The sequence below is a fragment of the Plodia interpunctella genome, chromosome 10, assembly GCF_027563975.2.
Source record: "Plodia interpunctella isolate USDA-ARS_2022_Savannah chromosome 10, ilPloInte3.2, whole genome shotgun sequence".
Classification (NCBI taxonomy): domain Eukaryota; kingdom Metazoa; phylum Arthropoda; class Insecta; order Lepidoptera; family Pyralidae; genus Plodia; species Plodia interpunctella.
In genome coordinates this window covers 9819744-9838554 of record NC_071303.1, presented here as the reverse complement: position 1 = coordinate 9838554, position 18811 = coordinate 9819744, and the positions used below count along the sequence as shown (strand labels likewise).

At 33.9% G+C, this 18811-nt stretch overlaps 2 protein-coding genes across 6 annotated transcripts; one reads left to right on the top strand and one right to left on the bottom strand.

Annotated features, from left to right (window-relative positions):
- Positions 1–412: 412 nt before the first annotated feature.
- wde (windei) lies at positions 413–14239 on the bottom strand. Of its 2 annotated transcripts, none has more exons than XM_053750158.2 (4): positions 13854–14239; positions 3109–5018; positions 2045–3016; positions 413–1958 (listed from the first exon to the last, which is right to left on the bottom strand). In XM_053750158.2, the coding sequence occupies exons 2-4, from the start codon at positions 4976–4978 to the stop codon at positions 1498–1500; spliced, it is 3303 nt and encodes a 1100-aa protein (XP_053606133.1). In that variant the 5' UTR covers positions 4979–5018; positions 13854–14239; the 3' UTR covers positions 413–1497. The 2 variants fall into 2 exon arrangements, with proteins under 2 accessions (XP_053606133.1, XP_053606132.1); XM_053750157.1 differs by lacking the exon at positions 13854–14239 and adding an exon at positions 10449–10609.
- Positions 13044–18808, top strand: LOC128672775 (uncharacterized protein). 4 transcript variants are annotated; one of them, XM_053750163.2, is made up of 8 exons: positions 13047–13190; positions 13339–13436; positions 15833–15963; positions 16339–16561; positions 17167–17319; positions 17496–17677; positions 18175–18264; positions 18507–18808. In XM_053750163.2, the coding sequence occupies exons 3-8, from the start codon at positions 15869–15871 to the stop codon at positions 18769–18771; spliced, it is 1008 nt and encodes a 335-aa protein (XP_053606138.1). In that variant the 5' UTR covers positions 13047–13190; positions 13339–13436; positions 15833–15868; the 3' UTR covers positions 18772–18808. The 4 variants fall into 4 exon arrangements, with proteins under 4 accessions (XP_053606139.1, XP_053606138.1, XP_053606136.1 ...); XM_053750164.2 differs by lacking the exon at positions 13339–13436 and having other exon boundaries at positions 13044–13190; XM_053750161.2 differs by lacking the exons at positions 13047–13190; positions 13339–13436 and adding an exon at positions 15233–15751.
- The last annotated feature ends 3 nt before the right edge of the window (positions 18809–18811 follow it).

Here is an 18811-nt window from a genome sequence, read left to right as displayed (position 1 = left end):
GTATTTAAAAATAGTTCTTGTTTGTATGACATGTTTTTATCCACCGTATTTTATAGCTTGTTGCCATTAAATACATAAGTAGTAATTTTTCTAATTTTCAGTAGATAGTCCAAGATCGCTCCTCAATCTGCTTCAAAGCTTCAGTACGTTGCCCGCGACGTACGGTTGTCGTATGCGCGCACGCAATTAATTTACGAAAAAACTATAGATTCTCATTAGGCATACGGGTATAATTATCATCTCTGCCGGAAGTCCACAACAGGAACTTAGGCCACAGACGAGTAGTATCCACGAAACGGAGAAATAAGACAATTTTTGCGAAAGAGTACTTACTTTTACAATGTCATTTGTTAAAAGGGAGGATGGTGAATGATGTATAGTGACTATAATTCACTACAATAAAAAAGGAAAGTAAAATTCGCGACTACAATTTAATTATTTTAAGTATGTATCGAGACTTGGAAAAGATAATAATTTTAGTGGATTCTCTATCACACTGTTACTGTATTGACATTAAAACGTGAAGATTCAATCAACAAGTAGGTACAAGAAAATATGTGGAAGACACTACACAATTTTTCATAAGTACAGTCAAGGGCAAAATTGTATCAAGTCTTTTTTGTAAAAATATTTTTACAGAGTCAATTTGTTATACACTTTCGTTTATAATTTTCACATGAATATTATGTAAAATTTAAAAAGGGTATAAGTATGACCATTTAAAAAATACAGAAAAATACAGAGGATGATGATAATAGTTACGAACCAACCAATTATTTTAAGAAAAGTACAATCAAACAAGAATAAAAGTATGACAACTTTTTGCAATCAGCAATAACAATTAAAGAATATAAAATTAATTATAAAAAAAAATTTTACTGCTCATTAACTGTGTTTAATTCGAAATATTCTATTTAATGTATTGATTGTTGGAGCTTTTCATTGTTTTACTTTTCTCAGATGTCATTTGCCTACATATAATCAGACATTTCTGTTTCATTTGTGATATTAGATTGTAAATATTTTAACTTTCATTAATTCTTACTTACTTTGTGAACAAAATGCAGTTACAATTTTTCTACCTACGTAAAAATATTTGTATAACATCACATGCAAGTATTAGGATTGCAAGTAATTATTTCTATAACACATTTTTGTGTCGATCTGTACCAGAGAGCGTGTAACAAAAAAAAATATACATATTATTATATACATCTGTTGAGATGTTACAATTACATAATGGATTATTCAAATTATAACTTTTAAACCAACCACAAAAATGAAACGCTAAGGTTACGCATTCAGAAACGATCCGGTGAAACCACTGAAACAAATAGCATTATTCCGGAAAACGGAATTATAAAAAACTTAAAACTTTATGCTGTACACTTAGATAAAATAAATAACTAATCTTAATAATTCTCACTTGCACTCAAATTCACTGTCACAATGTATGACATTGCGACCACAGAATATAGCAACACAAACTAATCAGTCTTATAGTTTATTCAGTAGAAGTATACTTCCAGGCAAACTGAAAGGGCCAATCCGAGATCGTATATCCACGGCTCTTACAGCAAAGTAATACTTAAATCCAGCCATGAACTGTGTTAGAGTACAGGCCATGGGCAATGGTAAAGCCTTTACATCACCAATTTTCTTCCACAAAGATGTGTTTGGTGGTGCATTTGTTTCCTGATAAGCGTATAGCTGATAGCTCGCAATTTCTTCGTAACTATCTTCTTGATACCCTTCAATTTTCCATGAGATTACTATTCCATTTTCCACTTTGGAAAGCTTGAGATCAGGGGCTGGTGGCAACGCTTTCAAGTAGTTTCCAGGATATATCTTATTGATCTCTGGCAAGGGAGCGGGATGTCTATTATGTATTCTTGACATCCTAATTTGATTTTGAGGCAGTCTCGACATTTGGGTCTGAGGAACTCTTGGTCTAATATCTGAAATTGAAAAAAAATAATTTGATTACTTTTAAACATATAGCACTTGACTGTACCTAAATACCTTCGTTCACATTAGTACTTACTTTGATTAGGGGAAACGGATTTTAACGTAATTTGCCCCGGTTTGGCATTAGGGTTTTGAGGGCCACTAATAGGAATATAAACTTTTCTTGGATTATTCTGTCCTATTGAGTGTCTAGGCGTCGAATTCAGCACATTTTGGGGAACCATATGCGTGGGTACCACCCGGACCGGAGTGGCAGCTGAATTCCTATTTACCTTGACGGGGGGCTCGTCATCAGTCAAATCTACAGTAACAGAATGGTTACGGGACAATGTCCTCTTTTCTGCCTTTTGTTGATTAATTCGTCCATTCACTGGGCTTGCTGCTTTTCCGGTGTTGTTAGTGGCAACTTGCTGTATGTTGTTTTTAGCTGCTGGACTGTTGGATGCAGGGATGAGTCGCGGAACTGGAATTTGTTGAGGCGTAGGAGCAGGAGGGAGTTTCACCTCAGTTCTCAGATTAGTAATAGTATTTCGTGGAGATTTAACAGGAGTCGTGTTATTGGTAGTGTTTGAAGCTGGACCAGGTGCTTTTCTCTTGACGTTTGATCTCTCTGTCATCAGAACTTGCATTCCCACAGACCGAGTAATCTTCAAAGGAGTCACGGTCTTCGAATTCTTTTGCTCCTCTTGTATAGTCTTCAACACGACCTGCAGATCTCGATTTTGTTTGGATAGCATCATAGCTTTCTTTTTATATTCTTCGATAGACTGAGACATACTCTTCAATTTAGTCTTAATTTCACTCAAACTACTACGGTCTACAACACTCTCTACAATTTTTAAAATACAGAATTCTTCCAAGTCGTCCCTTGTCATCTCTGCCATGTTTTTCTTGCACGTCTTCAAGAAATCCCTTGGAACAAGAGATTTGGGCAAGGCAGATTTGACTTCAGTAATTTTCTCCTCCTCCTTTATCTTCTCCTTCTCGTCAACAGGCGATGCTTTTATATTTTCTTCCTCTCCTTTTTCCTTTTCAGTGACTTTTTCAGCTAAAAAAGAAAATAAATATGTATTAAAATTAAATATCTATCATTATGTAAGGTATGTAGTTAATAACAAGAAGTGGAAAATTGTAACATACCTTCCTCAGAAACTCTTTGAGAGGATTTTACTTCAACTTCAGACGTTTCGCTTTTAACTCTTAGATCACCTTCAGCAACTTCTGGTTTTGATGACTTCTCTTTAACATTTGTATCATCTTCGTCTATGAGCATTATATCATCATCATCGTCAAGACTTACACATTTTTTATCGGCATCATTTTGTACAGTATTACTTTGAGTTTGAGAAGCAGTAGTATTTTGATATTCTTTTACATCGTCTTCATCATCGGAGAGAATATCCAACGTATTTGATAACTTTAAAACAGATGGTAAGTTTTTTGATTCATTAGTGATTTTACTCTGCTGAATGCTTGCTTTTTCCTTGCTCGTTTCTTCGACTGATTTATCGCTACTTCTACTTTCTATAGGATGTGAATCTTCATCCATTGCTGTGATACTATTTTTTAATTCGATATTTTCAGTCTTTTCTTTTGTAGACAGGTTTCCTTCATGATTACCTTCACAATCGATAGTTAATGTATTTTCTTTTTCAGATGGTTCAGAAACTGGAATTTCCTTTGCTTCACCAGTTTCATAATTTATATCTACATCCATAGGTTCAGTTTCACTGTCTTTCTCATCATCTAAATCAACTGTTTCCATTTCAGTCACAGATTTTTCATTTTTTTCAACAACGGAAACAGAACCATCATTTGTTCTACTTAATTTATCATTTAAAGTTACAATATCACTAGGTACTTCTGTACTTTCTGTTTCCTTTTCCTCGTCGTCTAAGTTCACTGTTTCAATGTCACCTGTGTTGGAGTGTACGTTTAATTCATCTTTCCTAACATTCTGACTTTGCAAGTTTTCAATTATTTGTTTGTTTGGCATCTGTGGATCACAAAATGATTTTTTTTCTGTGTGTTCATTTGGTTTTGCTACAAGTGCTTCACCGTCAGTTTTCCTAACTGCATCACCCTCAATATTGGCATTCATAGTTTCTTCTTTTACCTCTAATGTAACATTATTATTGCTTGTTAATTTAACACTATCCTTATTTACTTCTTCAAGCTTTTCACACTTTTCATCGGTTGTAATTTCTAAATCATCGTGTACTTTTCCATTGACTTCGTCGACAAATTTATCATCTTGCAGTTTGATTTTACAAATGTCTATCTTGTTATCAAGTTTAACCTCAGTTTCTATAATCTTTTCTAACATTTCTGTAACCTTTTCTGCATTTTCCGCCTTTTCAGAGACTTCAACTTCTCCATTGACTTCTATCAATTCTTTACGACCTTCTTCTTCTTCCACATTTTCTTCGGCTTCTGTCGTTTTGTAATCTTTCTCTTCATTAGTAGATTGACATTCTTGACCATTCGAGGGAGCGTTATCATTTCCACTAGAAATTTCTTCAGTAATCGCTTTTTCTATACCTTCAAATGTGTCACTCATTTTCACTTCTTCTATTATATTTAAACTAGTGACTTCTTCTTTCAAAGGATCCGATTTATCTACATTTCTTGCAACCTCCATGACAGAAGAATTCTCTTCAGAGCTTTTTTGGGAATTCTCTTCGAAAATATTTTCAACTAGTAAGGTATCTTTAACACTAATATTTTCACCATCATTGTCATTAACATCTATATTTGCAGCTTTTTCCTTGACATCATCAGACATTGGTGACTCTGTCATATTATCACCCTCAATTTTGTCATTCTCCAAAACTTTTTCGTCAGGTGACATAGTATTATCATTGTTTTGAATATTTTCTTTATTTCCATTGGTAAGACCACTTTTTAGATCGTGAGCAGCATCGAGTTTTTCAGCCAGTGGAGAATCGTTCAACGTTGACATTTTTCTTTTTATATCTATAGTTGTTTCAGAGTCTAATATTAATTGCATTGTTTATCATGTCCTGTTTCATATCAGAGATGGCGGAAATCTGAAACGAGACAAACAAAAAATTTAAAAATGACAAAACAATAAATCAAAACTCGTAAGCAGTTTCAAATTTATTCGTAACACCAGCCGTCCAACAGAATGCTTTTGCATCTTTCGTTAAAAAAAAAATATTTGTCCCAAATCAATAATTATATGCCGCTGGGCCGGTGAAACCTCAGTCCAGATATATATTTTCTTATCTATAATTCTAAATTCAGCTAAATTATTGGTTTAGCAAAGATTTGAATGGAATGGAATTGAAACAAAATTGGCCAACTGCCAACAATGTCAATTCAAATTGACAAATTGATGTTGAAATTTCACAAAACACAGATAATATACATAGGATATAAAGGACCCGCGCGCGTGGCTCTTCTAAATCTATGGTTATTAATTATTGAATATTTCCTTTAAGTTGCTAGATAAAAAAACTACTTGCAAGCTTAACATCATATAAATGACAGAAACTGACATTTTACTACGCATTTGCTGCAACCTGAATAATAAAAAAAATGCATATTATATTTTTTTCTAGTAAGTAATCGGATATTGCGCTGAGTATTATCTAGTTTTATAACTACTAGGCATGTTGTAAAAATTTGAATTTATATATTTTTCATTCAATCAAGCATCAACTGCTGAACGGATTTAGATAAAATTTGGAACATGGATAGAGTCGAATCTGGATTATATAGTACCTAAGCTGCTAACGGCTATTTACTCTGTATATCCTGGAGTGAAGCTAGTACCTACTGACTGATATAAATTTCCAACTGGCGCCATCTACCGGAAAACGCCATTACTATTTTACGAATAAAACGCACAGCCTAATCTAGAATATTTTTGATTGCTTCGACGAAATAATATCCTATCAAATTTAAAATCATGATGAAAATACAGATTTTATGATAAAAATGAAACATTATATTCATAATTATCATCTGTTTGATGATCAAAATTATAGATCTTTATTCATCAATCATAATCAGAATTTGTATTACAAAAAAACGTGTAAAAAAATTGACAGTTAATTAGTAGAAGGTTTATCACAAAATATTTCGATATAATTATAGCCTTAGCAATTAAAAAAGTCTACTTCTTATTTTGATAAGTATACTGAAAGTGGTTGACTAGACAGTAGCTAGTAATTAGAAAACCAACAGAAAACCCTGTAAATAAGTTAAAATTCGATGGTTTTACAGGAAAGACCAGAAAAAACACTTGGAAAGCTCCACTATCATGAGAATAGTCCATCGTGAGTACTCAATGGGACCAATTATAGCCTTTGGTCCTTTTTTATAACTGTTTTTTATAACTAGCAACAAAAAAGGAAATTCCATACATTGTCTCATAACTAGTTATCAAACAGGGATATCATCGATATAAGATAAAAATAAAATGAACCAAAGTTTCAATTCAACACTAGAAAACATCAATCCTGTTTTCCAATTTTTTTTGCGATGACATTTTACGATAATGTTTCTGCCAATACGCTCCACGATAATCTTCACATTTCTTATACTAAAGCTGATTCATAGGTATAAAATATGTATAGAAGTATCAAATAGGTCTATCTTTCTCTGTACAAATTGTTCGAAAAGTATACCGTCTCACAATCAATATGATCGATACATTTTCGCTGTTTTGGCTTGAATTATGTCATCAGGTGATGACGTAAAATTAGTTCAACTGACAAATATCAATCAACAACTATGAGAAAATCCCATATAGATGGCGCTCAACCTGCTCGCGCCTGACCTGCTTTTTGCACGTGACCTTATTGACCGAGCGAGCGAAGTAAGAAGGTCATTGAGAACGAAATAAACAATTACTTGACAAACCATCTCATTTTTATCATCATCACAGAAAACTATATTGTAAAATGGCTCGAAACCCGATGAACGTTTGTGATACAGCTTCTCCTTTCATTACTTGATCTGTAGGAACGTTCGTTGGTAAACATTGCTATAAATAAACTAATAATATCAAAGTATCCTGAAAAAGACTACTTGACTAATACAAATTAGAAGCCTTTAGAAGAATAAGACGATAACATAGGTTTAGAGATTGAAACTGGATCAATAAATGCAACAGGAATAAGGAGGAACCCATTCTCTGAACTTCAACGCTGTATGGCTGAGGAGCAACGGGAAATATGCTCAAATAATAGACAAACAATACAAGTTCATAAGATTTTTAGGCGCAATCAGAATGTATTCTGTATTAGTGACCATTTTGCTCCTATAAATTGCTTTATCGCTACGAAAGAGCGAGACCACAGGCTGTTTCATTAGCTTATTGAGAGTGACATTAATCGGTACTGCTAGACTCAACTTGTATGGTAGTCAATTTAACAAACAAGTGCTAAAAGAAGTATAGGTATTTATCAAATTATTGATTATCTTTAAAACTTAGATGCCTGAATGAATCAATGATTTTTATAGATCTGCTTGCATAGAAACCGCGATTAGATCTTCGTGTTTCATATCAGGGTTTGGTGTTATTGTCTAAATAAAAATGACGTCTTCGATTATATATTGTTTTGACAGGACTTATCAAGAGCTATACCTGGCTTTGGAGGACCTTTATATCAGATAGTATATAGGACATTTTTAAATAAGAAACTGGAAGTAATAGAACAATCAGTAACATATAATTTGACACTGAATGAAAGAGCATGCTTTGCTTTACTAACAGAACTTAATAAGAATACTCAATAATACTTAATAAAACTAATAAAAGACTTTCTTTTGTGATATTAATAAATGTATTTTTGAAATTGAATAAAAATCTTAATTGAAAGAAACATTCAATAAAGAAGATCTAATAAGTTACATGAATATTCAATAAACATTTTGAACAGTTATATGTAGTTACGGTGACATTTTCATGAAAAAAAATCAGTCCAAATGACTTTTGTTACCGATTATACCAGACTCATTTCTACGTCGACTCCTATCTCTATTCACAACATTTATAAATACTTATTTGCCCTTAACGTACTCCAGTAATGTGTGCCGCGAAATATTATCTCTTTTTCAAATCAAACCGGTCAAGTGTGAGTCGGACGTGTGACACCAGACTCCGTAAAATTAGCATTCTATTTTGTTCTTTCTCTTTGAGCATTTTGTCAGTTGTTTCCACCACCATAAGATAGGTAGTTGACACGTAGCATGTTGTATGGTTTTTGAAAATAAATAACGAAATTTTCAAAGACTTGTTTGTGTTGTGTTTGTTTTTTGTGAGTTGTTTAATTTTACCAAAACTATTTTCATAACGTCAATCAGGTACTTAACAAATAAATAATGAGAACAAAGAGAATCATTTTTAATTCGTAACAATCTGTTAAACCACACAGACAAAAGGGAAACCGAATGCCATTCGATAAAACAAAGATCTTTAAGCTGAACCGTTATCCCAAAGTAAGTTTCTTTGTTTGTAACATCTTCATGCATAATCTACTGGACCGATTGTTATGAAGTTTGCTACACGGGTAGAAAATAACCTAACACATGGTACTTTTTATCCCGCGGAATAAACCAAACCGACCATAAAAGACCAAGGAACTTATGAAATTAACCCAAATTCAATGATATCACTATAGGCAAAAGTAAATAAATAATACAACTTTTCTTCCTAAATGTACCTACCTACTTACCCACACAAAAATACTGCTTGATTTTCATTATTTTCTAGCCACCATTAATGAACTAGATACATGCTACCTACCTACTTATTAGATTTGACCTAGATTTTTTTTACGATTTTTTTTACATTGAAAAAGTAAGAAAATCAGGAAAATCATAGACGAATAGGTACTTTTGTAGAAGAAGGAAATTGCCAATCCGGTTGAACAGTTCTAAATGTTCTAAACACTTAGATTAATAAAGACTCCAAACATGGGTACCTACTTCTACGATAATTTGGTAGGCAGGTACCTAGGTTAGTAACTACCTACCTGTTTCAAAAACTCGAGTAGATATTACTTTTTTTTTTAGTTTACGAAACGTCATTTTAGATACCTACTTGTTTCTGGTAAATAAAGATTATTTATCATTATTATTGGTTAAAAAACATTATTTATCAAATCGCCCTAACCCTACTTTATAGTCAAAATAAGACAAGTAATAGGCATCAATTAAGTTCTTTTTATACAAAAAGATCATCTAGTAAAATTACCTGTAAAAGTATCATGCTCAAAATATTCAATCAAAATGATAAAAAAACACGAAGTAAAATCTACTCAACACCATCAACGTGATAAACATGAGCACGAGCCATCACAAAATGGCTGCCGGTCTGTTGCGCGAAATACTGTTCACCGGAATAAATTCCCCAAGATACGAGGCGAAACACGTGACGTTTATAGTCGCGCGTGGAACTCGGCAGTTGGCATGCGCGCGAGTGAGATGGATAGACGGAGTTAACGCCGCCGTCAACAAGCGAATGAGGTGAAGGTGGAACGTAGAACAACCGGACAAAAGGCTATCGAACGGAGTAAACCAGAAACTTGGCAAATCATTTGCTAGCGTTTGGTCCGTTGATTTTCCGTAAGTTATTCTGACATGATCGTGATGATGACGTTGTACTTAATAGACTGATCGCCGAGTATGGGAATGGTTCCGTAGATATGAAAATATGATACCTATACCAAAACAAATCCTTACATCATCATTATATTATTATAATATAATTACCGCAGATAATGAAACAATCAAATTGAGAAATTCATTATGAAAGTTATAAATAGGTAGGTATCGTCGCAAACACAAATCGTTTAATGGTAAATATAAATAAATTGAAAATGGCGTCAAGACTTGGATGCCATGCCAATAGTCTGACAACTTAGGATGTGTACCGAATAAGTGGAGGAGAAAAAGTAGAAGAACGAACCCTGGGCGCCGACGCTCTATGGCTGCGGAAACGACCGGAAAGACGTTCAGATTAAAGAGATAAATAAATGAAAAATATACGTGAACTTATTCTGTTCTGATGAAAATTCTAACGCCTGAATTCATGATCAAAACATTAACAAATTAGGTAGGTACCTGTCTGTCCATGTTAATAGTTTACGCAAAAAATGATATTCCATAGTTTGGACATAAACATTATCAACATTAACAACATATATTAACATAAAATAATCATCTTGACGTAAATTACGATGCAGCCATAAATACGAAAATAACAAGAAAAAAATTCACACGGGCGAAGACGCGGGTAACGGAAATGTAAAAAAAATCAACACATTAATATAGGTATGTACCTATCAATACATATTACTAGATAGGTACCTAACGACATGATAAAATGAAAAAAAAAAGAAGATAAATACTAATAAAAAACAATCAAATAATAATTGGCGAAAGCACAACCTAATTATAATATAATAACAAAATAATATTAAAGACGTGTGTCCGATGATACGTACCTAACACGACTGAGCAAGAGAATCCAGAAGTAAGAAGAGCTACCAAGAAGATTCAACAGCGCGAAGCGAGTGTCCTGCGTCACGGCGTTGGCAGTACTGACTCACAGCAGAACGAGAGAGAAGAAAATGGCGGACGAACATGGCGACACACTTCGTAGCCAGAATGAACAGACTACGCGTACACAGAGTCCGCAGTATAGTCTCGATAAAATAAAATCAAGCCGCGAGCAAGTGGGACAAAACGAAATTGGTACGCGCGTGCGACAGAGAAAACGAATTTCCTTTGGCGCGCGTCGTCACGATAGCTCTGCGCGTACATTGCTCTTTACAAACATATATTCGATTCGAAGTACATTGGAGCGAGGTCACGCGGTAGATTGTTTTCGTTCTCTTGCATTCTACTTCTGTTTGGTTTGAGAGGAGTTGAAGATATTAATTTTATCACAGGTTTAAAGTCGACGTTTGTTATTCGGTAGATGTTGCATGATGTTTGTAAAATAATACTTAGGTACTACACTAGGTAGAAAATAGATTATTCCATGATTACTCCGATGATAATGAATATTGGCAAGACGTTAAAATTTTTGTTGTTGGGTAGCCTGGGTACCACCCAGTAAACACCACCCGTTTACGACATTAGGTAGGTACCTACGTAGAGTAATGTACATAATAAAAAATTTGATGTTTCCATTTAGATTTCGAGAAGATATTTGTTAGATTACTTATATTGATGACATGATCATCTTTACAAACACTGACATGGTAAACTTTACAAAAAATATAGTCGCCCCAGGTCAATACTAACATTCTAAATTCTGGATGGGTTATGCTATACAGCGTTGCCGTTCTTACGTGAAACGCCTCAACGCGCGAGTCGGGTGGGTGTCGACTCGGTGCTTCTGTTAGCCAGAACCGAGGACAGCCGAAGTCAGCCGATACATTCCGAATGGTCACAATTCGTATACGTCAACTTACGTCATCGCAAAAATAGATAGCTTTTACCTTTTTTTAACTCATATTACTAATTGTTTTTTAATATTTCATAACTTTTCTAGTCTGAAAAGAACATTTCTGTATCTAACCTACTAAGATAACTTAGTTATTATCAATTAGATAGGCGAAAAATGAATTATATTTACTTATATTAGTTAGGTAACTATGTATTTAAATACCTACTGCTTTTAGAACGACTTTAGCAAATAAGAGCTAAATTAAACAAGGACGCCTAAAGAAGTAGAAGAAGGATTGCATTTATCTAATGTATTTATTAATTTTGGGGAAACACTAACAATACCTATAATTTTAGACTTTTAGTTGGAAGCTAACGAAATATATTAATGATGTATGACAATTTTTTTTTTTTTTTCAAAAACTAAACACCCTCAAAATAAATCAAAAACAAAACTCATTTTAAACCAGTTGTCTGTCAAGAGTCAAGATTCAGTCACTCCCTATAAAAACGAAACTACTACTGTCTGATCACAGTGCGCGTGTCGCTATCGATAGCGAAACATACATTACAGCTTTAACTCTACCCGTAGTGAACAAACAACTAGGGAGAAAGCAATGGTTGCTACACAATATGTAAACATTGCCGCTCTAAAAACGAATTGTGGTTCCGTTAACAGAATGTAGTGGGGATTCCAGATATAAATGAGAAGCAAGGACGGAAGGAGTAAAATATGTAGAATTAATCCAGTAGAAAATTGATATAATTCCTATGAAGCACAGATTGACACTACACACTTTAAAACGTCAAATGAAAACGTCAACGGGAAATGTAGGGAGATGTACCTATAAACAGCTAGTTTTGAGATGACGGAAATATTTCTGGGTAAATGCTAATACGGTACAAGTACACAGTTTTTTATTTTATTTTTTAGATTAATTTAAGTTTTATCTAATATGTCATGTTATTTCTGACAAAAAAAAACCAATATAATAAAACAAACCTAGTGCTGAAAAAGAAAAAAAAAACTTAGTAAAAATGGTAGCCGGCTCACGTCCGATACAATGGTCCCCATAACCTCAACAGCATCGCACCGTTGGATGTCTACATATTGCAGCGTTATTTTAGGGTTCCGTATGTCAATATTTATTTTTCAACAACAATTACCATAGGCAAAAGATACTTTCAGAGACAACAAGAGAATTTTCGAATTTCAATAGTAAAATAGGTAACCGATCGTAATCATCCAGCTCAACCCCGCGACCAGTAACAGGTAGAAGGTGATGATAATAGGTACGAATCATATAACCCGCCATCGTAAATTATTCGAATTATAGGTGCTATAGGTATAGCGGAATATTTTGTTATGATAAACAGTGTAAGGTACCTAAAGTCTTCAGAGATCTGACATGGATACAGAACTAGAGCTTGTGATAAAACGTTCTGCCTAATTTGTATAACCCGCTCCGTAAGGTAGTGTGCAATGAAAGATAAGAGAAATGGTAACTGATTAAGAAAGATGAACATGTCCTATTATGTACGATCCATGAATACTTGACAAAACGTACTTAAGCCAAGTGTCTGATAAATGAGTACCTAGGTACTTAAATTGATATTGATAAACATGGGTTTGTGGGCTGAACAATTCAAGGTGGTAGTTTCATCACACCTTCACATTCTAAAAGTGAAGAAAAGCATAGCAAGTTACTAATTCACCTTTTGATCGAACGCAAAGCCAAGTGAGATACTTACGAGTCAGAGTGAGACTAGTGCCCAGAACGGCAACAACGCACGTGAGTATTTCCCTATCGGATCGGATAGGGGATTATGAATAGCTATGATTATGCTGTTCCCTACTGCTAAGTTCTGACTTTCTAGCTTCTGCGGATTGGTTTTTGGTTCTAAAATTAATTTTGTAAATACGTTTATTTTTTTGTTTAGGCACAGATTAGACAATTCCAGTTTTAGACGTTTAAGCAAAAAAAAATATTATTGGTTCCTACCGCAATGCCGGTATCACGTCTTCAGATTCACGTAAAGTAAGTATATAATTTTATTTATAAAAGAGCAAGAATTCTATCTAGAACTAAAAAGGTAAAGCTAACAATGTCTAAAATAAAAAATAATGTAGGTATTCTTACATTAATAGTTACATTAGAAGCTTAGTTACGTATTTAGAGGTATACAATAGGTATATAAATACATATGTGGTATATATTGGGTACCTATCCAACTAGATACCTACTTAGTTCGTTGAGTCCGTCATACAATTTCAAAACATAAACAAATAATAGCGCCGAAATTCAAAAGACGTCTTAAATGGTCTAGAAAACGACCGTGTCAATAACGACCTGGAAGAGCTGGAAAAAAACAAATCTCTTTTGTCTGCTCTCCTACTCGTTAAAGTACCTAAAAGCTGCAAATGAAATAAGACATTAGTACAGAAACACACTTACCAATCTTTAAGCATGTCAGACTGCAGGTGGATCCAATAATCCAGAAGTTGTAGATGACAACTTTAACGCAAACGCACTTCCACCACGAGGAGAGCGGGAGTGAATGACCGCAGCTGTGCCGATTACTTCACAGAAGGCGACGGCCGCCATTTTCTCGTATTGAGTCGCGCGAGTTAGAGCGAGATGGAGCTACGTAGAAAACTCGGAAAATCTTTGCCCCAAAATATGCCTATCTAAGTCTCAGTTATGTACTTTCGCTTCAGTTGTCTTTTTATCAAGGAATATCTGCTTGGTAGAAGATCACAAGCAGAATCCTTTCTTTGATCAGCAAATGTACAACGTTTTTACCATGGAATTAGTAGGTACTCCGAGTACTTATTAAATCCATGGTTTTTACTTGATTAGGTACCTAGGTATTTGAAATGTCACTAATGTCAAAAGTGTCATTATTGATGTCTATTTATTGGTTTATTTTTAGAACATTTGTGATTTTAAGTTTTTACTATGAAACAGCCAGTTTTTAAGGATAAACTGTATTCTATTTTCGATTTACACAAGTACCTGCCTATTATATCTCCGTCAAATTGAAAGTTACATGTCATTGGTTAGATAATCAGCAAAGCTAGTAATAATTTTGGCAAGTTATTTCGGATTCATTTTATAATTATATAAATCTGTGTTTTAGTATGTACATTTTTATTCATTCCAAGGTTAAAGTACATTAATATAAGTTTTTTATTCATTCATGATCAGTGTATCTTTCCTTCCACCCTTCATTTCCCATCAAAACAGCAGATTTTTCTGCTGATTATAGCCTAGCGCCATCTTTGCATTTTTGTGGGAACTACTAACAACTCAAGGTCGTATCACATCTTTTTAATGAGCGCGGTTCAGCACTACAAACAACATACAACCACTTGAATCACTACCATGCTTTGACGATAAACTTTTACTATAGCGCTGGCTATACACTATCACTAAACAGTAAGTGAAACTGTAGCGGATTCGGCGTACATTGCTGGTTTTCATTGCGGTAAATAAAAACTCGCATATCGGGCAATCGGGCAATCGGCAACCACAAAAATTGATCGAGATCAATTTCCGTTTCGGCAACCCACTATCTCGCTGAATTCAGACAGATAACGTAGGAACATTTCGTAGTTTACAAGCAAACCATTTTACCACGAGAAAAAGAAGGGATGAACGGAACCCGTACCATTACATTATCTAAAAACGGCAATTTATTATGTTTTATTTTTGTTATTATGGCGGCAACATAAATATGTACACCATCTGTGAAATGAAAATGTATGTGTAATATGGTACCTGTCAATCACGGTTCATGATCATTAGATACAGTCTGGAGACAGACAGACGAGCAGCGGTGTCTTAGTGATAAGGCCCCTTTTTACCTTTTGGGTACGGAATCCTAAAAAAAGCACTCGTAGACACATATATGCGTGTGATATTCCAATTCAGAATAGTTACTAATACTACTGTGCTACTCACGGGTGCTACTGCTGTACTTACAACCAATCTTGATCATTGAGACATTAGTAGGGACTGTTCATAAATCTGTGAAATTAAGAATAGTACATAGTTAAACTATCTTTCACCTTTTTTTGTATATATACATTGGCTGTATGATTTTCTAGAACCAAGATTCTAGTAAAAATAATATGTCAATGTTATTGTCAAATGTCATTTCATGCATGTTAAAAATGTAAACAAACAAAACTCTAACCTCAACAACGAGACTTGCTTGTTTGAATATTAAATTAAAATTATAACAAACCCAGTGTATATAGTTTCAATAGTTTAATTAATTTGCTACTGTGTTTCACTTTAACATTCAATTTAATATGTTTAACAGATCTTCAGTGTTACTAAACCTATTGGTCAGTTCAAAGTTATTTATCTTGTTGTTGTGGATTATTACTTATTGACCATGATTGAGCGTGCTAAATATTGATTTCCAGAACAGAAAACATCGTCTAGTGACATTTTCGAAGTGTATGTACAATCAGAAATTAGAAAGCAAGTATACAGATGCTGAAAAGGAGAAGATTTTGAAGGTTATAAATGATTCTGATGCAGTAGAATTGTCACGGTGAGAAATCTTCTTATAATCAATAATAATTACATCATTTTTGTTGGATACCTTTCTTGGAATCTATTATAAAAAAAATATCATGATAGCTTGCCCCAGGTCCCAGGTTCAATTCCTATTCATGTCACATGAGTTTGTGTACAAATCTGACTCGTGTAGTCCTCATCGACCATCACTTGCTTCTGGTGAAGGAAAACATTCTGTGGTAACCTGCACCAAAGTCAATTGTGACCATTCACACAGTGGCTCATAAATTAAATTGACACCAAAGGAAATTATCAGCTACTGTGTGAATGGTAAAGGCAAAACTTTCCATTAATATGTTTCATTCTATGAATACAACTATAAGAAGCATAGGTATGTTTTACACCACAGTTATGAGTTAACAAAGGCGAGACTAAAAAAAATAACACAATGGAAGAGCAGCAATGGCATTCTCAAAAGTTTATGTGACATGGAAGTAGTGGAAGGCTTCTCAGAAAGAACGGCAAAGAAACTCTTTGACAGCATCTTGGTGGGTCCACAGGAACCTAATGAGATCACTAGCAAGATAAAAGGGCAGTTTCTTCATCCAACGTTGAGTGAAATTGTGCGACAGGTAAGCCTAAATTTTCAAAGTATAATAAATGAGTCAGTCTATATACTATTATATTATATACTCGCAAAACCAGGCCTATTTTGTATGTATAAACATTTGTCAAATTCAAATTCAAATCATTTATTCAGAAATTAGACCTTCACAGGCACTTTTTCTCGTCAATATTTATAGTTACTTCGCACAAGCTACAAACTACTAGTATTTCGGAACGACCACTGCTCAGAAGAAATGCTGAAAGAAACTCATTTGAACAGTGTTGGTCCCGATCATGCCAGATCGGCTTACCATTATTGTTTCTTACAATGTTTTTTTTTTCTTTCTAATAATATATAAAAGTACATATTTTTAATATATTGTGTCAATAACAGAGAAATCCTTCATCAAAATACATAGTGTGGTTAAAAAGAAGAAAGCTTAGAAACAAGACAGTGCAGATGGTCAATCACGTGTTTCATTTTGGAAATTGCATGTTTGACGAAAAATAAAATTAACAATATATACTACACATCCCATATCCCTTGTGATATTTCATGATTTTTGCTGAAACACCACCCCCAAAAATATTTAGTTATTGCTAAAGTTTTACTTTCAATTTTTTTTTTCAGAAATGCGAGTCAGTTCTCACAGTGTACGTGTCAGTAAATTCAATCTGTTGGTGTCTCATTTGCAAAAATGGCTATGAAGTTGTTGATTGGAAGTACAATACCATAAATTATCCGGATGGGAAGAAGATGCAGATTACAGATATTTTAAATATTGTGAGTCACAGTAGGACTATAAATTGTTAAGTATATATTTAATTTCCTATTTTATACATGACATTTAATTGTCTCAAGAAAGATAAATGAAAAAGAAGTGAAAAGTAAAAGTCGAAAAATTGTTATACCTTCTTCTATTTCAATTCTAAATCGCATATTTGTTTAAACGACTCCAGTCTTGGACGATACTCCAGCAATTGCCGTTAGCTGACATCTACGTGATGCAAGCGGAGGCGACAACCCTGAGGGCGGCGGGTAGTGACCCCAACAACCCTAAACTCTTAACTGTGAACCTGCAGAAAGCTCAAATGGTGTCGATGATCGTAGCCCTCATCAATGCTAGGAGCAATATTGTACTGTAAGTCATTTAATTTTATGGCTCCAACGTTTAGCCGAATAAGTATTGTTAATGGCAATTTACTGACAGACACACTGTAATTATCCATAAGAATTATTGTTGTTTATTATCTTCTACTTCATATACATATTCCTCGTGTCTGAGGGTCGTGGTGGTTATGTGTAATGAAACACACAAAACGACTTTCTTCGGCACTATCAATGGAGTGGTTTTCCGTAACCTTCGTAATTTATTTATCAAACGACTTAAAAAAAAGGAGGAGTTTCTCAATTTGTTTTGATCTTGTATATTTTTTTAGCTGCTAATATATACGAATAATTATCGTCCGATCGGCCATTGTTGTAGAGAGCAACGTTGCTTCTTTCTAAACACTGATTCTTATTGAAGTTTCTTATCAATGTTCTCAGATACGCAGGTACATAGATTAGTTCTACACTTTACTTATTGTAGTGCCGACTCTGAGGACTATAAAATTAAACCTAATTAATTTATTTCAGAGACGATGAAGATGAGACAACTCAAACAAGTATATTTAAGAATGAATTGAAGCAAAAAGTATACTTTTTAAGGCCGACATTACCCTATAGGTGAGTTTATTTCTGCAATTCTTTATTGTTTTAATATTTTTTTCTTTCTTTGTTATTTGTCCTTAAACATTTTATTTTTCTGTGTGGAATTTATTATAGCGTTAAGAAATGCAAGAAATTGGTAATAAAGTGTTTGGTGGCGCTAGTGCGCCTTAAAGAGAAACACATACCTACATTTGTCAAAAACATACATATTGATCGTTTAAAGTGTAGAATTTATGCTATGTATATTTATTTTTTAGACTATACGGAACTCTAGTCGGCAATGAAAAGGTATCAACCGACCAAACGGTGGAAATGTTACTACAAGATATAAACAATAAATGTGAAAACAACTCTCACGTATATATGTCAGATAACCTCAAAAATATGTTCCGATCTCAAAAGGATCTACAAAAAGATATGCTGGGACACTGTTTGCTGCTCAGTCTAACTTTTATGGATTTGTGTATTTATAAAAATGAAAATAGTGTTAGGAAGTTGTTAAAGAAAAATGGAAGTAAGTGATCAGTCAATTGTTATTAATAAATCATTTTTCAGATGATTT